This window comes from Onthophagus taurus, chromosome 11 (genome assembly GCF_036711975.1).
Source record: "Onthophagus taurus isolate NC chromosome 11, IU_Otau_3.0, whole genome shotgun sequence".
Lineage (NCBI taxonomy): Eukaryota > Metazoa > Arthropoda > Insecta > Coleoptera > Scarabaeidae > Onthophagus > Onthophagus taurus.
The window spans coordinates 2,019,478-2,045,177 of NC_091976.1; the positions used below are offsets into that span (position 1 = coordinate 2,019,478).

Below are 25,700 nucleotides of genomic sequence, written 5' to 3' on the forward strand. Positions count from 1 at the left end.
ATTCGTACGAGGAGGAGGAGGTTAATTAACTGAAGGAAGTGATGTTATTTTGAGGAGGTTCATAAAAAAATTATCATTAACCTGTTTACCCAGACGAAAACAATGATATTTGTGTTTTGAGTCCCTTTTATCATCGTGTGCGTTAAAGAATGTATAAATGACAGTCGTATTTTAATGATGAAAAAGTTTATTTAAGTTTTTCAGTTTCTACCGGTTTCGGCGTGTTAATGCCATTCTCAGGAAACCACGTTATACGATTTTATGTTTGTTTAAAGTTTCAATTCAAATATAAATTTTATTTCTTTTAGTGACATTTATTGATGTATATAGTTAGATTTAAGTTGTGTACATAGTAATATTAAGTAATAATGTTTCTTTCCTTTTGGGGTTCATCGAGCGTTTTATTTTTAGACCTCCGAAACTTGTTTTCAAAAATTCACATTCTTCTTCTAGAATACAGAGACTTCAGTCAAGTTTTGTGTTTCATTTCGACTCTTTCATTAAGTTCTTTAATTCAAGAAAAAATATAGCAAAAGTGTTTATTGCAAGTTTTTATTATTTCGAGGACACTAACAAGGGAAGTGTCACAACTGTGTCTCACCGATTTCGATGCAATTTGGTACAGTCATAGAATGGGCCAAAATAAGGTTCGTACATTTTTTTATACGTGCGGTAAAAGCCCCTGGGGCGAGTTATAGGGGTTGAAAGTTTGGAGAAAAAGTACGTTTTCACTTATATTTTAAAAATGAAAAGTGCTATCAAAATTTGGTAAATTGTAACTGATATTCATTTTAAAAGAGCTTTCTTTTGATGTATCACACATATACCAGAGGGTTAAGAAGGGCGAACTACCCCTATTTTTTTGGAATTATTTAAAAACCACCCTATCGATTTTGGCGGCATTAAGTATACTTCCAGCACGTTCAAAAATATTAGTTAAGGGTTTTTTCCCATTCGCTCTAGATCATCCCCAGCGAAGTTACGGGGGTTAACATGTAACCACTTTTCGTAAGAATGATGTGATAAAATTGTCAGGTATTTTGAAAATACTTTAACAAAACCGTAAATTAGTCGCACAATAAAATGTTTAATGTAAAATAAGGCATAATACACCATTTAGGGGTGGTTGGGGTTAACCACCCCCTTAAAAATTAATTCTATCCCGGGCATTACTTGTTGATTACGGCGAAATTTGGTACTGTGTTTGTTTTATATAGTTTATTAGTTTATTTTTATTCTACATAATGTTGCCAAAAATACACCTACCAAAAAAATTTTGGCACAATATTTGTTTTTTTAGTGCCGCTTGCTAAAGGTCATTTCTCAAAATAGTTTTTTCTAGTATAAAAGAACGTGTGCCCAGTGGGTAGATTTTAGTTTCAGAGCAACTGACAGAAGCAATACCTTCACCTTTTTATGAAGGTGAAGGTAAAAGTGAAACCAATATTTGGTTGTAAGTAGGTCTTAATGCAGAGTTATACATATTCACTTTAAATTATGAAAAAGTTAACCTTTAAGAACGACCGTATAAATTTCAGATAAATTTCATAAAAACTGAACCGTATTTGGTAAAAATACGTATATTTTATTAAAATTGGTTTCTCTTGAAAGTAAAAATGGTTGTAAGATATCGAGGAGGGCGACAAAAAAATAACTGTACATATATATCGAAGGTATGAAGTTGAAAAGTGTTAGTGCTTCATACAAGTGCTTTCCAAGTAAAGTGAACAAGCTCCAATATAACATGTAAGTTACAATTTATCTCATTTATAATTTTTACTACTATATAAGAAATACATATTTACTACCTTCAAATTTCACATAATGAATCTGAACGATATAAACAAAATAGCAGGCACATCGTTTATGAATGGTGAACTGTTTAATGAATTCTACAACGATCTTGGGCACGATTGCGGGCGAGGCTACTATTTATACAAATTTTAACCGAAAAAATGTTTGTAGATACATATTTGTATATGTATGTATGTATTCTATGAATTATATTGTATATTATATGTTTATTTTATATATTGAGCTTGATATCTTAAATTTTATTAAAACTAAGAATTACATATTACAAGAATTATTTCATTTTTTGATTCAGTTTAATGTCATTCATTGAAGAGATTAGATAGGTATATGTATGATGACCGAGGAAATATATGTTTCAACATAAACATTATCGGTTTCAATTATAAATGTTATTGATATATTATTAGTAAACGAATTAATTAAAAGACATAGTGAAATATCCGGTGGTAATTCCAAGCGAGGGTTAATTATTGAAAAATCGGGGGCTGAAAAGATGAACCTTATCCTATCATTACTAACTGGTGCAAGTGGTTTACGATTCCTCAATATATATGTTCTAGTTCTTTAAATCAGAGTAAATATGAATATCTTCGAAATTTACTGCAGTCGTTGGATGATTGTGGGTATTATGAATTACTAATATCAATGATTTTGTAACACTAGCCGAAGTTAAGGACTAATCGCTTGTAATATTTGACGACGTAAGTTGTCGTTGTGGTCAAAACATTATAAAAGATTTTTTTTCGTATGGACGTCATACTAATATTGATTGTTTCTTTTTATTTCAAAGTTATAGTGCTATCCCTAAACAATTAATTCGCGACAACTCTCTTCAATCTTTTTGTTTTATTTAGAAAAGACCTAACAAATATGAAACATATTTTCACAGATCATTTGATTGGTTATTGATTTAGATTGCACTAAGAATTGTGGTAGATATCGAAAAGGATTTGATGAATATATAATACTTTAAAATGAGCTCATCTAAATTAGTATAAAACAGTCTTCTACCGGATAAAGCTGTATCAATGTAATGTCAGCACCATGCATAAAAATTTAACTCAACAAGTAATCAATGCTCGTGATGATCTATATCAAAAAATTATTACATTAAAGGGAGACATAGAAGAATCAAAGCTACGAGTTGAATTAGAATTTGTTCCATTTACGTGTCACTTAAAAACTATCTCTACAAAGTTTGGAGTATTGAAAACAGAACCGTTGACCTTTAAGTCAGAAAAAGCTGATGGCTTTTCCTGTGATGATGGTGATGCTTATTCACGAATTAAAAACTTACAATCAAAAATTGGTAACAAACCAACTACTTATCGACCTAAAACACCTAAAGCAACAAAATAAAGATGAAACGAAAATTACTCACATCAACACCACAGAAAAAAGCTGATGATTCACCAATCAAGGATGACTCTCCATATCTAAAGAACTATGATGATAAAATATTCGAAAGACTTTCTGGTGAAGAAACTATTAGCGAAAAGAGCAATCGAAGCTAGAAATTGGGGGCTTTCCCAATTTTTCACGCGGCGTGACATTAGTCAATTCTGGACTCCCCTTGAACATTCAAGGCCAAGGTCATTCGGCGTGGCCTTAGCCGACTTAGGAATTTGCTCCTTGATCAGTCAAGATTAAGGTCACATTAGCCAATATCTACTACTACTGGTAAATCCTCGACCTTTTTTTCTACACTGACTTGTGTCCTGATTATTTTCAACTTAGTTAATTCATATAACATATTATGTTCATCGTATTCGTTGGTATTTTTGAAATCAGAATAATCTATCGTGGATGTTAAAAATCAATGTACGGACAATGTTTTCATGTTGAATTCCGGAACTTGTCGATGTCCCCTCATTATCAACGTGGTAGACTCGTACAGGTACATTTGCTTCATATGTTGTGTTAAAAGAAGGAACATACTGAACTCAAATAAAAAAAATTAAAAAAGCTGGAGTGGTTTCATTTTTAAATTATTGAGAGATATACTTATCGATTGAAACACAATTAGAAAAAAAAATATATTGTTCATTTATCTTTATTTAAAGGAAATTTCCACTCTAAAGTGTCACTTCCGGCAGATAAGTTTTAACCTAAAAGGAGATACAGATCTATGTATAATCTGTGTAAAGAACCTTTCAACAGCTCTCTTTAAGAACCCCTTAAGAATGATTTCTTAAGTGTTAAAATTATCTTCATTTTTTGCCTCTATTGAAGGCAATAAACAGGCTCTAATGACATGCGTTGCGTTAAAGGAAAGGGTAGGATAAAGAAAATAAGGACTAACTCATTTGCAAATAGAAAAACAGAAACAAAAAATACAATCATTTTGAACAAGGTCTAGGTGCTCGGAGAGGTGCATCGCTTACTATGACCACGTAATGATTATGCAAAATTACTTGCATCTCCTGTGATTAATCTTATTTTTGTTGTTGGTTTATTGGTTGCTCGCCATATAATACGTTTGCAGTAACGGTGGATTATATTCTTCTGCGTTAAGAAATTGCTAATTGATTCTTCTTTAATATCTAGTTCGACATTACATATAATGGCTGAGTAGGGTTCAGTAAATTGAGATTTGGATCAAGGTGTGTAAGGATCACAGGTGACTTTCTGATTTTTAAAGAGTTTAAAAGTATTTTCAGTCGTGGTTTATGTAGATTGCATTTGATTAAAAAACCTTCTTTGTTGAAGGAGATGATGTCGTCGCTATTAGTTTTATATTCATTTTGTGTTTCTGATTATTGTATCGAAAATTCAGCACATGGGAGCATTTTGTTATAGGGAATCACTATGTAGCAAGATATAAATTTTAGGTTTAATTCCCTCATCTTATCACTGTGTGTGAATGTTTGTTAGTTGTTGGTTGTGCTTTCGAAAAGTTTCTGTTAGTTTCAGTATGTATTTTGTTTAGTGCATTTGTTTAGTTTTTATTTGTGTGTTTTGAATCAACATAAAGAGGTTCCATAAATACGTCGTTTAGCTACTCATGTTGTTGTACGGACTGGTTTCTTCCGGGAAGTTTTTTGATCAGGTCATTTGAATTTTCATTTCTCCCTATGGGTAATGAAACTCTTAAAAAATAAGTTAAAGCGAGAACTCGAATGACAACACGTCTATCCCCTCTTGTTGTTTCTCAAAAACTAGTAGTACTCTCTATATTAATTCTTTTTCGACCTCTATCAGATCAAAAATTGTTCAATCCTAAATATTAAGTATTTTTGATCAAATTTTATTTATTTTATTTTCTTTTACTTCCGAAATTACAGGGTTGCTCCTAATTACAAATTTCCAAATTTAAGTCTACTAGTACATAATATAACCAATAAAAACAAACAAAACAACCACGATCAAGAATACATGTTAATTAATGTATCACAGAACGCGCGGAGCATATGTTGAACCAAAACTATAAAAAATGAACAGAATTACATCACAAATTACAGAATTCAATAATAAAAATCAAGTTTGGCTACTGGGTGGCTGCAGCACTTATCAAAGGTGTCAAATGTTGTTTAAACGATCTAATACCAATGCCAAACAGAGGTATGACGGAAGAAGCCGACAGTGTGTTGTACAGTGAAAGGATTCTAATAAGAGAAGAATTTCGTCTCAGCTCAGTTGAAAACCGAGAAATGTAGAAAAGATTCTTAGCCTACCACAATATGCAGGCGCATAGAAACCAATATTTTCTAATATTAATGGAGCATTTATACTATTATTCAACACTTTATGTAGAAAACAGAGCGATATAATTTTTCTTCTGAAAGACAACCTGGTGATCTTAAGTTAAATAATTTGCGTGCAAATTCGTACGATCTAAAATTGAACAGTAATTGCAGCGTCTGTAAGTTTGAGAAACTGTACCCATTTCTAAATGACAAATCCTAAGAGACGCAAAGCTGTGGTTGCTGTGACTTTAATATGTTCAACAAAGCATAAACCAGGCGAAAACAACACACCCAAGTTTCTCTTTTTAATAACACACCTCAAATTCACATTATTTATTTTATATACAAATTCTATAGGCCTCTTCCTCAATGTATACGTCATTGATTCATATTTAGACACATTAAAATGGAGCTTGTTGAGCCGACACCAATTAAATACGTTATCTAAATCAGACTATAAGGACCGGCAGTCAGTTAAGTCATATACAGTTGTGAATATCTTCAGATCGTCCGCCAAGAGTAAGCATCTGGTTGAGTTAATTACCAGGGGCAAATCATTTATAAATAACAAAAATAACAAAGGTCCCAGATTACTATCCTGCAGAACCCTTGAATCAATCCCCAACATATCTCCTGTTTAGCAAAACAGAAGATTACCGGTATAGGTCTATAATTTGAGGTCCAGATTTGTGAATCGGAGTCACTCATGCGACCTTCCAAACATTTGGAAATGTATTCGTCACAAGTGATAAATTAAAAATTATGTATAATGGCATTACAAAGGCGTGTTTGCAGCCCTTCACAATGTAAGAACGAATACCATCTGGTCCCTCTGTACGTTTAGACTTAAGCTTATTTATGGCATCACCACTTTCATTCATTGAGAAGCATTCCAAGTTGAACAAATCGAATGAGTTATCGTTGATAATGTCATCATAGAACGAAAGAGAATAATTCGACGTTGAACCATAAACGGACAAAATGATTTGCAAAAGCAGATGTGATATCTTCGCTAGAAGCAAGAAGAACTCCGCCCGCCCTGGTTGAAGTTATCCCTTTTGCTACCAATAAAATTCCAAAATGCCTTCGGATCAACTACAATATTATTTTCAACATCTCGTGTATAACTATTGTAAGCTATTGCAATGTTCCGCTTGACCCTGGCCCTATGGGCTTCTCTATATTTATCCAAATGGTACGTGGAACCTTTTGTGTGTTTAAAATGGAAATCCTTAGCCTTAATATCTTTTATTATACCTTGATTAAACCACACTGGATATTTACGAGCCCCAACTTGCCTTATCGGGACACAATCAGCTAAGATATCATATAGAATATCATAAAATTCAGCAACTGCACCATCCACATTAACATACGTACTCAAAAAAAAAGTATGAAATTCGCATTCTAAAAGTTAATTTATTTGCGGATTTGTAAGATAATTTAATTTCTAGACAAGGGTGGTAAAGATCTTCCTCCTCAAATGGTAAATCAAAAAGGCCAACATCAAGCGCAACATCTGACAAAACTAAATCCAAGGGTTTTTCCCTATTATACTGATGTGCGAGTTGCAATTGCAAAAACAAAGAAAGTCGCCAATTGCATTGTATTTCACACTGTTGACAGCAAAAAAATCAGAGCTGGACTCGTTCACCAAAGGCAAATTAAAATCACCTAGAATTATAAACTTCGCATCATGCGACATATATAAATTACTCATAAGCTCGGCAAACTTTTGATACACCCCCACACCGCCAGCTGGCCTAATGTAAACCACCACAAAGATAATAGAAACATTAAAGAAATGCGTCCTGCCCGTAACAATCTCCAAACCAGTATCCAACGGAATCTGAGATGATAAAAATTTTGTGCTAATAGCCAGCAGTACACCGCCACCCAGGGAACCATACCATACCTACGATCAATTTTGTACACATTGTATCGAGAATCAATTACTTCAGCATTATAAATTGACTCATTTAACTAAGTCTCGGTAAGACAAATAGCTGAAAAATTGTGATTAAGCACATTTAATAAGAAAGACGTTGTTTTAGATCGCAATCGCCGCACATTCTGATAATAAATCAACAATTGTTTCATCAAATGAAAATTAATTGAACGATACAATCAAAAAAAAACAAAAATACTGTTGGTTAAAAAAAAAGAACTATATAGTGGTAGAAAAGGTATTATGGTATTATGTGAAAATAATAATAAGTTGTACAGTATTCACTCATTTATTGTCACTATTAAGTTCTTTTTAAATAAATGCTGTTAAGAAACGTCTTAAAAAAATTAGATAAAATAGCTTACAAAATTTTAAAATTGCAGTTTCTCCAAAAATTAATAAAACACATTCAGAAGAAATATGAGCGCTAAAAGTCAAGGCCCTTCAGTTTAGAGACCGATATCTTTGCAACCGATAGATTAAAAAAATTGCGTTAATGTTTATTATAATCACTGATCATTTCTACATAACATATATTATGTGAATTTGATTCACATCTGATTTGGTTGCGTACCCGATAAATTAAATGAGAAAAGTACCCGATTTTTGAGGGTTCCGGCAACTTTGTCCACTTTGCGATTATTTTTCTCAAAAACTATATGCCGAAAAAATTTTAAATTTGAAAAGGTGCATGAGGGGCATATTTTATTTTTGCGATATTTTTTATAGCTTCGCGAAAAATCGTGGTTTAGTAGGATGCGGTTATGTCGAAAGTGACTGGGTGAATTTCTACGCGGTTTCAACCGAAATATTGCAAATAATTACGTTTGTCCCTCTAATAGGGCCGTTAAGTATTCTTTTTTATTGGCTCATTCGAAAGTTTTTTAAAATTGATTGACCCCATATTTTTTAATTTTTGATTCTGAGGCTTAGTTTTTCCAAAAAAAAATAATAAAGTTAGAAATTACAGGCCGCGAATTTAGTAGCGCGTCACTCAGATTTGAGCGTACGATTGGAGCGTATAAAAATCAATAAAATTTCTGGAGAGAGACAATGCTACGAATCTTATGCGCTAGAAGAAAACAGAATAAAACGGGAGAGAAATCACGTCTGTGATTTCTTTCTTCTTACTTAAAACGTCACAATGAATCAGGGGTGGGGAATTTTAAAGTTTTACATTAATTATTGCAAAAATTAAACAATTTTCGAACGTGAAAACGTTACTAATCCGTCTAATTTAATTTACATTATCGATTTTTTTAAAGACGGTCTTTCTAATCGATTGACCGTAACGGCCCTATTCTTTTAGAACGATTTGCGTGAATTATAAATTAAAAAAAATAGTAATAAGGCATGCGGGGAGAGAGGGGTTCCATCCAATCGAAAAAGATGGTGCTGATGTGTGTTCTAGGTAGGACGCCGCGCCTTTATTTCAATATGTAGGTACAATAAAAGCGTGACGTCCTGTCTGGATCACACACAATCCTAACTGGACAGAAACATCTTCTTTCCGCATGGCTAATTTCTGATTCTTTGTAATTTATAATTCGCTTAAATCGCTCTAAAAAATTAGATAGGCATAACTTTGAAAAGCTGATAACGAGATCCGACAAACACAATTATTTGACATATTTTGGTTAAAACCGCGTTGAAATTCACCAAGCCGTTTTCGACTTAACCGCGATTTTCGCTATAAACTATAGGTATTATAGCTATTGTGTTTTAATTGTATACTCAAAGTGGTAATAAAGAATATTATGTAGATATATGTACATAATCTTATTCTACATCATAAATGTTAATCTTCTGTTTAAATTGAACCGATTTCATATCTACTTTATTTTAGCTTAATCTAAACGTGTTAATTCTTGTTGAAATTATACTTTTTAACCATCCGCTCGGATACTCGTTAATCGGTTGGTTCCCACACATTTTATATTTTTTTAAATAGGTCCGCTCGCTTCATAGATGTGATGCACTCTTTCTATTTCTTTTCTTTCGGTCGATCGGTTGGTGTGCTGGTTGGACCGGTTAATAGAGGTGATCACTCACTTATTTTCGTTCGGGTTTCCATAGATTAAACGCATTTTTCCTAAATGTAATTAACAGTAAAATGTATCTTACAAGTTATATCTTGTCTTATTTGTTTTTTTTCTAAAATAACTCCTTCCCGCGCATTTTTAAATTTAATGAATCAAAATTACACCAATCAAAGCTTTTTTGTGTATCTAATTAATAAATCTATAAAGAATGGCTGCTTGACGCATTAAAAAAAATTAAAATGATCCCCTTAAAATTTGGTTTTATACCCGCTGTTCACCATAAACGGTCACCTTTTTGTCTTTTATGCCAACAATCCTTGACCAACAAATCAATGACGCGAGGTCATCTTGAGGCACATTTGAAAACGAAACTTAGTGACCGCTTAGTGAACAACAAACTTTTTCTCTTATATTTCCACCTATTTCTCGGGCCCATATCTTAAAATAAAACTAAGCACACGGTTGGAAAGCTTGGTCTTTTCTCTGTCCTAAACCAAGTTTTCGTCCGCCGATATGTTGATAATGAGAGCAAAAAATAAGAAACGTCTCACTGCATTCAAATTACCTCAAAATTACCAAACTTCACGGCCTTGTGCAGCCGTTATCAGATGGAAATTCAACAAATGCTTTACATATCCGGAAAGAGGACTATCCTATTCCGAGTGTTCGTTCGCCAATATCTATCAGCGTCTGTAAGAAAAACGCACCTGAAAAAGCCACTAATAACTTTCCTATTTGACAGGGAAAAAACTCTACAACTATATTCAGCTTATGGAAAATTTCCTGCTCTTTCCAACGGTGTGTGACACACCGCGACCACACGTTTGCACAATCATTTTTTCTGACTAAGAACTACCTAAACCACTAATTTTTGCCGCGGCTAAACCACGTTTGGGTCAATAACTCTCTTATATGACGGAGAGAAAACTCTAGAACTATATTCATCTCATAGGAAATTTTCCGCTCTTTTCAACTGTATATAACACATCTCAATCACACGTTCGTACAATCGTGCAACAAACTTTTCCCTTGTATTTCCGGTTTACATATTCGAAAAGAGCTAACCTTGGCCTGTCTTATCTCAAGTTTTCATAAAGCCAAGCATTCTCGCAGCACAGGATGCGACATCCTCTATGTGCGGTATAAACGATAGTCTGCTATGAAAAATTACTCCCAGATCTCTGACAGAAGTTAATTTAAGCAGGGAGATTGCACCTATACAGTAGGATGAAGAGCTGATTACGATCGCACCATTCCACCAAGATATCAAGATGCGACTGCATCGAAGCCACGTTATCATCCGACTCATAGGTCATTATTGAATTTGGAGCCTAACATTTTTGCATTTAATACGAAAACGGTGGTTTTTATCAATATTCTCTAAGAATGATAAAAGTTTCTAAACTAAATTTACTATTAGAAACTGCAAAAATAAATGTAAGGTTTATGATAGAATAAAAAAGTTTTGAGTAAAGAAATTTTAGGAACATCTGTATAGCATTGTTGCCTAATGATTTTACGTGATATTAGTTTACACTGTACTAAATTTTAACGCTTTACCCTAAATAGTGTTTAAGATATTTAGAAAAATGTATTAAAATTTCCTAACTTTGATGGCCTGTACTTTGCAATTTGAGGATTTTTACTAATTTCTTTTTACATGAATCGTCATCATTTCCACTCTAGTATATGTGGTTACATTTGTTCCCTGAGTCACCGCAACACACTGTATAAAATGTTATTTAAAAATCATATTATTTTAAGAAGATACGATTACGACTCTGTTTAATTGGGATCGGTTTGCTTCAGAGTGTTCCATTGAAAAATCTTATGGAAAAGCCATTAGAAAAATACGCGGCTATTTAACTTAATATTATCTTTCTTTATTGAATTATAATGTTGTCAATATTATACAATAAATATAATTAATTCAAATCGGTTTAAGAAAAACAAATAATTAAAATATAATTAGAAAATCAATTTGAAGTGTACACATCTATATATTTTAAAATCAAAGTTTTATAAATTTAGCTCTGTTCTCACAGAATCTTAAAAAACGGAAGAGAAAAAGACAGAACCAATTTGCGTCCTTTTCCTGCGCACAATTTCTGCTTTTTATGCTTGCGCTGCAATCTCTACTTTAGTTTATTCTTAATGCTTACAAACGCATTTTTGTCCCAAGTCGCAAGTGGTACTGAGTGCAGTAACGTGTTAACTATCGTTATAGCCAGGTGATTTTCGTTATATCAAAGAAATAATGATTGTGGTTAATAAATCGTTTCGTTTAAAATGAATCCTGATTTATGGTAAGAAATTGTCGCTTTAATTTTTTTTGTATTTCAACTTTTAGAAAATGTTTAATAAACAAATTAATACTTTAATAAGCCGCTTCACAAACATTTATGCATATAAGACGTAATAGAAATAATTTTATATTGATATAAAATCTCGTTGTATATTTCCGGTATTTAAAATAAACAGTGTTATCGGTTTTAAATGTTACCATGCAGTTTGATAATAAATATCTCGTTAACGTTTGATATATGTAAATATTACAGGGAGCTTTGATAGATAATAATTTTACTTGGACTGCTTCCAAAACTTTTTTAATGTAATATATGTATATGATAAATTTTATTTAATGTAAATTGACTTGATTCATCTAAATAAAACGGAGAAATAACTAGCGATGTTTTAAAAATTTTAAAATCGTTATAAATGCTCACGAAATGATTAGAAAACTTCTAGACATTCTCTGAAATAATCTGCAAATGTTTGAAAATACGCAAATGAATACCAACTTACTTGTTTACTTGTTCTTAGAAATTGCTAAATAATTTTGGAAATTTACTGTAAATTGGATCGTCTTGGAAATCTATACCATCTAAAATAATCAGAAAATCTTTGAAAATACGAATATGGCTGAAATAATTACCAAAATCACTTGCAAACTCTTGAACACTTTTGAACATTTTCTGAAAATGTTTAGAAATTGTCTGTTAAGCTTTTAAAACTTTTGGATAGTCTTGGAAATCTATATTATCTGAAATAATCAGAACATCTGCAGAAAATTGGCCAAGATGGTTACCAAACCCACTTGGAAATTCTTGAAAATTTTTTTGAAATGTTTGGAAATTGTCTGTTAACCTTTTGAATGTTTTGGATCGTTTTGGAAATCTATACATCTCGACTAGATCTCAGAAACGCTTATAAACCCTCTTGAAAAAGATTGAAAAATCCACGAAAATTCTTTAAAGTCTCAAAAACTGAGTGAAAATTCTTAAAACCTTAACATTCTTGGACATACTCTAAAGATAAGGTAAGAACATAAAAAAAACCGCAAGTAACACAACGCAGATTGGAGAGGTCCATGTTGAGGTTGACAGATCCATAATGAAGTGAGAAAAAGAACGGTCGTAGAGGACATCATCGTGCGTATCGCAAAGCTAAAATGGAGATTGGACATGTGGCTAAGTTAACAGATAGGTAGGTTGACGAAGAAAATTCTGGAATGGCAACGGAGGGCTGACGATGGATAGAAGACCTGAAAAGAATAACAACGAATTGGATTGCAATGGCCCGAAACAGAGACTACTGAAAGTGTCTTGATGATGATTAATGTTTAAAAGTCTACCGCTAAGAAGACCTCAAGAATTTCAGTAGCAAGTACCGCATCCACGTCCCACCTAAATTTTCTTTTGTTCTCAAAATGATGAAGGTGCAAGATGTTCAGCAAATTTAATAGAAAGAAAATGTGAATGCACTGTGGACCAGCTTTTCCATAAATATACTGTCAAAGACAATGGTTAGTGGTGGTATTTTATAACATCATAAACATTAGTGCTCTGAACGTTATATGGATTCATCTAAATGAAGACTGGAAAACAGAGGTTACAAAAGGAAAATTTCTCAAGCAGTTAGCAAAAGAACTGATTAATAGTGGAAAACGTAGAGAAAAATTCACGATGTCACAACAGTGTTCTCAAGAAATCCAAAGTTTGAAAAGAAATATATGAAAAAAACTATTTTTGTCTAATTAATCGGTTATTATTTGATTATGTGATTAGATATGAAAACTCTACAAAAAGATAAACAATTGTGAACAATTACGGAAATTATTAATATTTATTTTTAAACTAGCAACTTATAAGTGTAATTATCTACGATAATGGTTTATCCATAACATTTTTAAATTTAAACTTATTTATTACATTTTATAACGCCCATGCAGTTATACATACGTTTTGTGATTACGACTTTTATTTAATTAAGTAGTGTGACTCTACAATAGTCATTATGGGTAAAATCAGAAAACAATTTTCCCGAAAAAAATCAAACAGAAGACAGAGTTCCAAATGGACTGCTTGGACACACATGTAAGAGACTAATTTATTATAATAATATAAAGAAAATTATGACAAACTTCTCTAATTATGTTTGCGATTGTCAATTACTAATTACTAACAAAGGAAGTCATAGCAATTCTCCTAGAAATGGTTAAAGTTACTCAAAAAACCTGTAAATATTATTAATTAACTTTAACAACTTGTATCTCAAGAATCAAGTGTGATTTTTCAAAACGGAGATTTTAATTATAAAGTACCACTGTGTCACTTGCAATGATGACGTCGGGTACGATAATTAATTAACACACTGTAGATGCATTCATTAATAATTGGTGAAAATTTCACAACAATTTTTCAAGAAGTTGATTTTTCAGAAATTGTTAAAGTTACTCAAAAAACCTGTAGATATTATTAATTAACTTTAACAACTTGCATCTCAAGAATCAAGTGTGATTTTTAAAAACGGGGTTATTCATTATAAAGTAGATTTCTTAATTAACAATTGGTGAAACTTTCATAACAATTCTCCAAGAAATTTAATTTTTTGAAGTTATTAACTGGTTGGGTGGATGACTCTGTTTTATTAGCCCTTCTGACCGAGTAAACAGCTATGTACATTTGAATTGATGAGGAGTTAGGAGTTGAGTTATACGGGGTCATTCAAAAAACCGCTGACATACTTCTGGAGTAGATAATACATGAAAAATTAAGATGAGTAGTCTTAATATACATGGGGTCGCAAATGCCTCGTTGACGAGATATAGCGGATCAAAGTTTCTTTAAAATTAAACATTATCTGCTACAAAAAGCACTTTTTTAAAAATATTGTTTACGCCATTGCTCTCTACGCGTGTAAAGTGATCAATTATCTTACAAAACTTTGATGAAAGCAATAGTTTTTAAGAAAAACGCGTTTGTAGAAAATTTGTGAATTCAATCAAAAGCTGTAATCAAAGATTTGTAAGAGACCAATTGATAGATAATTGATCACTTTACACGAAAATACTGCCCGTTCGACAAAATTAGCAGTGGAGTTGAAAATATTTTTAAAAAAGGGCTTTTTATTGCAGATAATGTTTTATTTTAAAGAAACTTTGACTTGATTCTTGATTTTTATTTTTGGAGTCACTTATAAAGCAGTGTATGCCACTGAAGTTAATATTGAGTAAGAATTGCGAAATTGGTTAAATGCTGCTGCCAAGACAATCCGCCAACACCCTGGTTTAGGACGCGCTAGTGGGAAATCGAGCCCAATTGTTTATAGAAACTTAGAGAAATAACTTCGAACACTTGCTGTGATGTTGTTTTTAAATGTTCTTTGTATTGTTGATTTGAGAGTAAATTTCACGGATATCCAAGAAACTTTTTTTCACTTATTAGTCATTATTTGTCATGAGGAATATATCCCTAAGTTTATATGTATAGGTTGAGAATCACCCTGTATAATACCTATATTCGGAAAAGTATTCGAGATAATATTAAAACGACAAATTTATGAATACCTGGAACGTAATCAATTATTAGCAGGCAGTCAATTCGGATTTAGACAAAATAAATCAACCACATTGGCTATTAACGATCTCGTAAAGTACATTCAGTTTTGTTTTGAGAACAAAGTTTATGCCTAAGCGCAATTCTATGATCTGACAAAAGCGTTTACTCAAACTAAATTTTAATATTAATTCAGTTAACTTCTATCGCTCTTACCTGTGAACCGCCAACAATTTGTGTCATTTAATGGGCAACAATGTGCCCCTGAAATTCTCTGCCCCTGAAACATGAGATTTCACAGCCTCTACAGGTTTTCATGTCTCCGTCTCTTTCCTACTGTAGTAGTAAAAAGAACAAAGACGGGGTTGTAAACAGGTTTCATTGTAGAATGCTGGGATTCTTCACTCAGAGCCGCATTAAAACAACACTTACATGCAAATTGTGAAAAAATAATAGGTTTAAAATAATTTTAGTTTAAAAAAATTTAAGTTCGACCCTGTTCTTACGTCAGCTAAAATATGTTGTTTTCTGCGAGTACGGATGAGTTGAAAACTGTTAATTTTACTTCAGCAACTTACACCTCCCGAACCAAGAGTGATTTTTCAAAACGGAATTATTCATTGTACCTAATGTAAATCCTTTAATTAATAATTCCATATCAATTTTCTGAAAAGTTAATTTATCAGAAATTTTTAAACGTAATCCGAGAAATGACAAAAATTACTGATTGAGTTCAGTGACTTGCATCTCAAGATCTAACAATGATTTTCTTTCCAAACGAACTTATTCATGCAAGGAAGATGCTTTAGTCAATAAGGGTGAAAGTTTTTCGTGTCCACGAGGTTCATGCGTATAATGTTGTGTTACCGTGATTAGTGTGGCTCGCGTTGTGTGGTATTTTATTCGCGTTTAACTCTTGTCCAGAAGAACTGTACCAAATTTTACCGCGCAAGTGAACCCCTCAATGATTTTAAGTAACCCATAAAGGGTTACATGGGTTTGAAAATGTCAAAAAAGTGTCTAGAATAAAAAAAATGTCTAGAATATTCCGAAAATTCCAAGAGTAAAACTCTGGGAGATAGAGGAGTCTAGGAGAATAGGGCTATTTTAAATATTTAAAATTTATTCTAAATATTTCTTACCCAAGAGTACAATACGTTGAAGATATTTGTCGAAAGTTTCAAGTCAATCGGAGTAAAAGTCAACGAGATAAAGCCTTTGGAATATCCCACGATGCTTAGCAACTGGTGTGAAGTTATCCATAAATCCCAGCAATAAACTTAAAACATTAATAATTCCGTAACCAATACGATTTGGGTAACCAAATTTCACACACAGGTCACTCTTATCCTCAAGAACAGCTAACCACCCCCATTTGGTAAAAAAAAATTTTTTCAACCCTCACCCCCGAAAAAGGGATGTTTTCGCCCTGATGGGCACCTTCGAATTAAACGAAATTCTACCACATAATAGAACACACTTCTAAGTATTTTTATCAATTTTCAAAACACCGTAAGCCCTAACGGTTTTCGAGAAAAAAAATCAGTATTATAAACCGCGGATGGGACTTTAGGGGTGAATTTGACCCCGTTGGGCACCTTCAAAATTGATGAAATTTTAGGATGATTTAGAGGATGCCTTTAGCAATTGAAATCAACCATCCAAACACCGTAAGGTATAACGGTTTCCGAGAAAAAAAATGTGTTATTAGACACTATAGGTACACAGCGCGGCGCGGACATTGGGGGTGAATTTGACCCCGTTGGGCACCTCCAAAATTGACGAAATTTTAGGATGATTTAGAGGATGCCTTTAACGATTGATATCAACCATCCAAACACCGTAATGTATTACGGTTTCCGAGAAAAAAAATGTGTTATTAGACACTATAGGTATACAGCGCGGCGCGGAATTTGGGGGTGAATTTGACCCCGTTGGGCACCTCCAAGATTGACGAAATTTTAGGATGATTTAGAGGATGCCTTTAACGATTGATATCAACCATCCAAACACCGTAATGTATTACGGTTTCCGAGAAAAAAAATGTGTTATTAGACACTATAGGTATACAGCGCGGCGCGGACTTTGGGGGTGAATTTGACCCCGTTGGGCACCTCCAAAATTGACGAAATTTTAGGATGATTTAGAGGATGCCTTTAGCAATTGAAATCAACCATCCAAACACCGTAAGGTATAACGGTTTCCGAGAAAAAAAATGTGTTATTAGACACTATAGGTACACAGCGCGGCGCGGACATTGGGGGTGAATTTGACCCCGTTGGGCACCTCCAAAATTGACGAAATTTTAGGATGATTTAGAGGATGCCTTTAACGATTGATATCAACCATCCAAACACCGTAATGTATTACGGTTTCCGAGAAAAAAAATGTGTTATTAGACACTATAGGTATACAGCGCGGCGCGGAATTTGGGGGTGAATTTGACCCCGTTGGGCACCTCCAAGATTGACGAAATTTTAGGATGATTTAGAGGATGCCTTTAACGATTGATATCAACCATCCAAACACCGTAATGTATTACGGTTTCCGAGAAAAAAAATGTGTTATTAGACACTATAGGTATACAGCGCGGCGCGGACTTTGGGGGTGAATTTGACCCCGTTGGGCACCTCCAAAATTGACGAAATTTTAGGATGATTTAGAGGATGCCTTTAGCAATTGAAATCAACCATCCAAACACCGTAAGGTATAACGGTTTCCGAGAAAAAAAATGTGTTATTAGACACTATAGGTACACAGCGCGGCGCGGACATTGGGGGTGAATTTGACCCCGTTGGGCACCTCCAAAATTGACGAAATTTTAGGATGATTTAGAGGATGCCTTTAACGATTGATATCAACCATCCAAACACCGTAATGTATTACGGTTTCCGAGAAAAAAAATGTGTTATTAGACACTATAGGTATACAGCGCGGCGCGGAATTTGGGGGTGAATTTGACCCCGTTGGGCACCTCCAAGATTGACGAAATTTTAGGATGATTTAGAGGATGCCTTTAACGATTGATATCAACCATCCAAACACCGTAATGTATTACGGTTTCCGAGAAAAAAAATGTGTTATTAGACACTATAGGTATACAGCGCGGCGCGGACTTTGGGGGTGAATTTGACCCCGTTGGGCACCTCCAAAATTGATGAAATTTTAGGATGATTTAGAGGATGCCTTTAGCGATTGAAATCAACCATCCAAACACCGTAATGTATTACGGTTTCCGAGAAAAAAAATGTGTTATTAGACACTATAGGTATACAGTGCGGCGCGGACTTTGGGGGTGAATTTGACCCCGTTGGGCACCTCCAAAATTGATGAAATTTTAGGATGATTTAGAGGATGCCTTTAGCGATTGAAATCAACCATCCAAACACCGTAATGTATTACGGTTTCCGAGAAAGAAAATGTGTTATTAGACACTATAGGTATACAGCGCGGCGCGGACTTTGGGGGTGAATTTGATCCCGTTGGGCACCTCCAAAATTGACGAAATTTTAGGATGATTTAGAGGATGCCTTTAGCAATTGATATCAACCATCCAAACACCGTAATGTATTACGGTTTCCGAGAAAAAAAATGTGTTATTAGACACTATAGGTATACAGCGCGGCGCGGACTTTGGGGGTGAATTTGACCCTGTTGGGCACCTCCAAAATTGATGAAATTTTAGGATGATTTGGAGGGCGGACTTTTGATAGAAAAAAAACTTTTGATAGAGAAAGAAATTTATTATATTAATGGTCTGTTTTACTTATAATTAAATTGTGTAATGGATTGAGAATATGATTATAATTACTTGCTACCGCGTTCCAGACCGTTTCCAACCCTTGTTCATTTAAGTAAATGTCATCCCTGTGTAGAAATTTGTATTAAATACATAAGAAAAGAAACATTTTTACGTTTTGTTACCCTTCCATCATGGTTCTGTTAACAATTGCTTCAATGTCGGTACAATTGATTTGCTTTTCAGCACAAAACCGTCGAATGTAATGATTGATTTCCTATAAAGGCATGGAGAGTATTTATTTATAGCATGACAGAGAAGTTATAATATCTTACGTTCACAGACTCGAAGTTTTTGCAGGGAGGAATTGTGCAAATTTGTATTCCTTTAGGATTTAAGGAAAGAAGGAAGCGGAAGAGGTGAGAATATTGGGACTTCAGTTGGGATGGTGATGTTTTATGGAGTATATCTTTAGTTCTTATCATTATAACGATATGACGTTCAACAATATCTCCACAAAAGCAAGGGTAACATGTTTTTGGAATACACTTTGCGCGCCGCAAAAGTTTTAGTATTGTTTGACCGCCTGCTGCTAAGTCGAGGAAATATTTTCCGTTGCTTGACTGTTTTGGTTGTCGTCCTAAAATATATACCATTAGTAGGAATTAATTTCACATCTGTTAGAACAAATACTTTGTAGTTAGTTCTAGTACGTAGCATTCGGCAAAAATTACTATCGCCCAAAAACAGTAATTTCGTCGACATCTTCACTGGTCACTGGTTTTAACAAGAGATAACTAGAACAGCTGATCTCTGCAATAGCTGAGGAATCTTTATATATTATAAGTTTACTCCTCACCTTTCGGGCAAAATCTAAAAAATGTGTATGACGCTCTAAAACAACACCGAATAAGTCGGCAACTATTTTCCCGGAATGCACTTATAATGCAAAAAATATGGACATATTTTTTCCTTAATACCTGCGCCTTTTGTAACTGCACGTGGCGGAGTTCTTACCCTTTGCCAGTAACGACTAAAAGCCCATAAAACTACAAAATGCCTTTCTTAACAAAATTTATTTTTTCCATGAAATATTAAGAGTTTCGCAGTTTTCATAATCTATTAAAATCGCTAAAGGCACCTACTATCTGCTCTACATACGTGTACAATTTAATAACGAAATTGTTTCTCTGAAGCCGTGGTCGGTGTTTGGATGGTCGATTTAAATCGCTAAAGGCATCCTCTAAATCATCCTAAAATTTCATCAATTTTGGAGGTGCCCAACAGGGTCAAATTCACCCCCAAAGTCCGCGCCGCACTGTATACCTATAGTGTCTAATAACACATTTTTTTTCTCGGAAACCGTAATACATTACGGTGTTTGGATGGTTGATATCAATTGCTAAAGGCATCCTCTAAATCATCCTAAAATTTCATCAATTTTGGAGGTGCCCAACGGGGTCAAAATCACCCCCAAAGTCCGCGCCGCGCTGTATACCTATAGTGTCTAATAACACATTTTTTTTCTCGGAAACCGTAATACATTACGGTGTTTGGATGGTTGATATCAATTGCTAAAGGCATCCTCTAAATCATCCTAAAATTTCGTCAATTTTGGAGGTGCCCAACGGGGTCAAATTCACCCCCAATGTCCGCGCCGCGCTGTGTACCTATAGTGTCTAATAACACATTTTTTTTCTCGGAAACCGTTATACCTTACGGTGTTTGGATGGTTGATATCAATTGCTAAAGGCATCCTCTAAATCATCCTAAAATTTCGTCAATTTTGGAGGTGCCCAACGGGGTCAAATTCACCCCCAAAGTCCTCGCCGCGCTGTGTACCTATAGTGTCTAATAACACATTTTTTTTCTCGGAAACCGTTATACCTTACGGTGTTTGGATGGTTGATTTCAATTGCTAAAGGCATCCTCTAAATCATCCTAAAATTTCGTCAATTTTGGAGGTGCCCAACGGGGTCAAATTCACCCCCAAAGTCCGCGCCGCGCTGTATACCTATAGTGTCTAATAACACATTTTTTTTCTCGGAAACCGTAATACATTACGGTGTTTGGATGGTTGATATCAATCGTTAAAGGCATCCTCTAAATCATCCTAAAATTTCGTCAATCTTGGAGGTGCCCAACGGGGTCAAATTCACCCCCAAATTCCGCGCCGCGCTGTATACCTATAGTGTCTAATAACACATTTTTTTTCTCGGAAACCGTAATACATTACGGTGTTTGGATGGTTGATATCAATCGTTAAAGGCATCCTCTAAATCATCCTAAAATTTCGTCAATTTTGGAGGTGCCCAACGGGGTCAAATTCACCCCCAATGTCTGCGCCGCGCTGTGTACCTATAGTGTCTAATAACACATTTTTTTTCTCGGAAACCGTTATACCTTACGGTGTTTGGATGGTTGATTTCAATTGCTAAAGGCATCCTCTAAATCATCCTAAAATTTCATCAATTTTGAAGGTGCCCAACGGGGTCAAATTCACCCCTAAAGTCCCATCCGCGGTTTATAATACTGATTTTTTTTCTCGAAAACCGTTAGGGCTTACGGTGTTTTGAAAATTGATAAAAATACTTAGAAGTGTGTTCTATTATGTGGTAGAATTTCGTTTAATTCGAAGGTGCCCATCAGGGCGAAAACATCCCTTTTTCGGGGGTGAGGGTTGAAAAATTTTTTTTTTACCAAATGGGGGTGGTTAGCTGTTCTTGAGGGTAAGAGTGACCTGTGTGTGAAATTTGGTTACCCAAATCGTATTGGTTACGGAATTATTAATGTTTTAAGTTTATTGCTGGGATTTATGGATAACTTCACACCAGTTGCTTAGCAAGGATGTGCTTCCAAAGCGCTGTCCACAATAGTAGAAATTGCTGCTTTAGTTGCCACTTGCAAACGAAGGTATCTAGCTTTGCTGATTTTTTGCACGGGATGGATATAAAATTTGGCCGAAATAGGCACGAGTACGCGCAGAAAGAGGATGAATATCGCATAGTCATAGCTGAGAAAAGAGTTGAGGCTATAACTCGAGAAGCAAGAATTTGATTCAGGCAGGAACACAAGGATGCCCTGGACATTGCAGCTTCAGCAGGATCTTTGCTTTACGAAGCTGGAATTGACGATTGTATTTAAATGCCGAAAGTTTGAGTTAGTTTAAGTGCTAGTGTCAGTTTGAGTGTTAGTGCTGATGTTAGTTCTAGTGCTAGTATTAGTTCTTGTTCCGTACCAGCCTTGAAAACCTTTGTAATATTAGTATTCTTACCTTTTACCTAATTTTTATTGAGATTTTGCTAGGGCTTTTCCTTTTTTTCGATTAGAACATATTTTATTAGTACTTAAAACTTTAAACGTGTTTTTCTTAAAACTCTATTTTTGAAGTCGGTAGACAAGATTACTCGGAAAGTAATGCATCGATCTTATTGAAACTGTGTACACTTGTTCACACTAACTGTTTGATTAGAACTGATTTTACAGGGCTTTACGTAGTTAAATATGTACCAACAGTGCTACCTTTTTTTTAGAAAATATTTTAAAAAATCTGCCGGTTAATATCTAGCTAAAAATATTTTTTTAAATTAATAAAACCGTTTCTGAATAATCGTTTTTTTTGAGGGGTCTTCGAAAATCGCATCCCACCGGCTGAATTTTGAAAAATTTTCGAATTATAATTTTCTGAAATATTGTCTAAATGTTTTTCTTTTATATGTATTAAAAGTTATTACTATATTAAAAAAAATGAGATCTTCAATTTATTACCAAGGAACAAAAGGGATAGTTCTCTAAATGGACACTCTTTTTCAAGCGTTCTTGTGTTAAGCTAAGTTTCCATATGCACGGATTACTGGCACCAGTTCATTTGCATGTGGAAATAGCAAAAAACTACTAGCGCCAATAAAGTTGTCGCTGCTTCTACTTTTTGGTGCCAGTAACAGTATTTATAAAGAAAACGTGTAACTATGAATGTGTTAAAATTTCACAGCAAGTCAATACACCTCAACCTACCTGCGATGAGTTTGAAGCATTTGGGAAAACAGTTGCTGCCCACCTACGACAACTTCCATTAAACAAAGCCTTGGAAAGTCAGGCTGAAATTCTTAATTATTTAGTAAAATAAAGACTAAGAGCCGATTGTAAAATGTACCGATAAATCTACGTGATAACTATCCGGCCGATAAACTTACTGGGAGGATAAAGATATTCGCTGTTGCACAAACTGTTTTTATCGGTAGGATTGCTATCGGCGAAATAAGTGTCGCTTGGTAGTAGCTTTTCCCATATCTAGTGATTTGTGTCGTAGGTTGGTGACGCTAACGTCTTTCTTTGAAGTTTGAATTATGATTTTGACAATGATAGTAATTGTTTAAAAAAATTGTTCACGACAGACAACTGATACAATGTACGTATAGCGTTAACGGTTAATGTTATAGGTTAATTTATGCAGTAACCATACAACGTTTTTATATAAAAACCTTGGTAACCATAAATATCTGGCGGATAACTGTCTTACCGGCACCGCTGAGTACCCGATAAGTTATCCTGCCGATAATCTCACCAACAAAAATATCCGTACATTCTAATACAGCACAAACTAACTTATCGGTCAGATAACGCTGTTGGGAAGTTTATCGCTATATTGTACAACCGGCCCTTAATCAGCCAAGTTCACTATCAGCATCCCTTCAGCTTCACAATTCAAATTCAAATATCTGTTGGTTTTTTATGGAAGATTCATCTACCGCTTTTGGATTAGGAACAGAAGGCACATCTTATGATGACAATTATAACACTGCACGACTAATACGGGAAGCAATGAATGATGCAGACTTAAATTTATAAAAATATCTATCTAAATCATGATGAAAATTTGTAATAAAGTAGTAGTCAATAAAAACATGAAACTCTCTTAAGTCATTCTTAAATGATTAAAAAATGCTTCCTGATTTTCATGGCATAATGCTCTAATTAAAGTACTAGACGCACCTAGGTTATTTCTACGTGCAATTCACGATCTAACTCAGCAACTACGTTTTCGCTTTTTTGTTAATAACGTGTGCAGTTCCAAGGAGCACAGTTGGACTACCACATTGATGCCAGCGCGAAGTACATCATTTCACGCCATTTTATTACTGTGCCAGTAATAATAATAATAAACATATTTATTGACTCAGAGAAAACTACAATAATAAAAATTAAAAGGAATTACAGAATAAATTCTGAGCAAAAAGGATCGAGTCAGTCTTACCATTAAGTGACACTGTTTTTCGTTGATCCTTTTTAACGAGAGAAAAACAAATAGCAAATGTGTAATGAATAAAAACAATCAAATGGAATACAGGGCCAAAAACTAGGTATTATTGAAAAGAAAAAACAAAAGAATAGTTGTTTATGACAACTATTCCCCGACAAAATATTTGAAAAGGTCAACCCGCTGCCATCACCTGCCGAGCCAGCAAGTGCTCCTTAAGTTTACGCCTGAAACGCTGCTTACTCCCCAACTTAATTTCATTTGGGATTGAATTATAAACACTAGACACAACATAAGAGTAGGGTCTTTTAAAAATTTCTAAACTATGTGTAGGTATCGTTAAAGTATAGGACTATTAAAACTCTAGGTTAACGATGAAGCTATATTTTATTAAAATTTATCGGTGCAACAAGTTTCGGAATAACTTATTCCTTCATCAGGCACGACTGAAAGTACACTGTGTAATTTAATTAATTAATTAAACGGAAAATATACAATTAAGTTACCGTCAAATTAAAAAAGTTGGAATTTGTAAAACCACATACGCAATCGGATTGAAAACTGGAAAATTAACAAATATTACAGAACCATCACAAAAAATTCAAATTGAAATTCGGAAACCTTAAAATGTTTTTCTTAAAAACCAAAAATTTAAAAATTTAAAATCCTGGAGGACGTGTTATAATATATTTATAATAAATTCTGAAAATTTCAAGGTTAGTGTAAATTCATCGTTAAAAAAATCGAATTATTATAAAAAACTTATCAAAAGAAAAGGAATTTTTCCAATATTAAACTGTAAAGAAGAGAAAGGGTATTATTTGGTTATGTAATGAAATTTATTATCTGTCTCGGATGGTTGATAAATTTGGACTATTGGAACAAGTACGAGAAGATGATCTGAAAGGAGGTAACGCATGCGTTGACGTTGGAGTTTTTTTTAAGAAGCTGGGAAATTTGAATATGAAAACAAGCTTATTTTATGAATTTAGTGAAATATCTAAAGTTATTCAAATCATTAATGTCATTCATAAGGCGACTATTGTAATTGTTGATGTTGATGTAATATTCTTCTAAAAGGTCTAACTCCTTAGATTTGTGGACATTTCTGACAAGTTTTAAATTATTGATATCTATATTATGATTAAAGTTGTGAATATGTTTGTAAACAGCTGAGTTATCCTTCGTTAAATGTTCCTTGAATCTTGTTTGTATATTACGACCCGTTTGACCAATGTATAACATGTCACATTCTGAACATTTTATTTCATAAATGCCACTAAGTTCTTTCTCTCCAAATTTATGTTTGTTATTGAAAAGTTGGTTGTAAATTTTATTTTCGGTGATTTAGGCCCACTTTTACCATCCTCCTGATA

General features: G+C 34.0%; 1 protein-coding gene and 1 long non-coding RNA gene across 4 annotated transcripts in view; one reads left to right on the plus strand and one right to left on the minus strand.

Annotated features, from left to right (window-relative positions):
• The first annotated feature begins 1,354 nt into the window (after window positions 1-1,354).
• The window catches only part of LOC111422159 (uncharacterized), an 86,296-nt gene continuing 61,950 nt past the window's right edge, over window positions 1,355-25,700 (plus strand). Inside the window, exons 1-2 of one of the 3 annotated variants that reach the window (XM_071199755.1) lie at window positions 1,355-1,453; window positions 1,539-1,746. In XM_071199755.1, the coding sequence (XP_071055856.1) occupies window positions 1,676-1,746 (71 nt within the window). In that variant the 5' untranslated portion in view covers window positions 1,355-1,453; window positions 1,539-1,675. Of the gene's footprint in view, window positions 1,458-1,538; window positions 1,747-11,652; window positions 11,798-25,700 lie in introns of those variants that run through there. The other 2 variants (XM_071199756.1, XM_071199757.1) reach the window with 2 other exon arrangements.
• LOC139431937 (uncharacterized) lies at window positions 19,051-21,390 on the minus strand. Its single transcript, XR_011641966.1, has 2 exons — window positions 19,761-21,390; window positions 19,051-19,707 (listed from the first exon to the last, which is right to left on the minus strand). It is a non-coding gene; the product is annotated as an uncharacterized lncRNA (long non-coding RNA).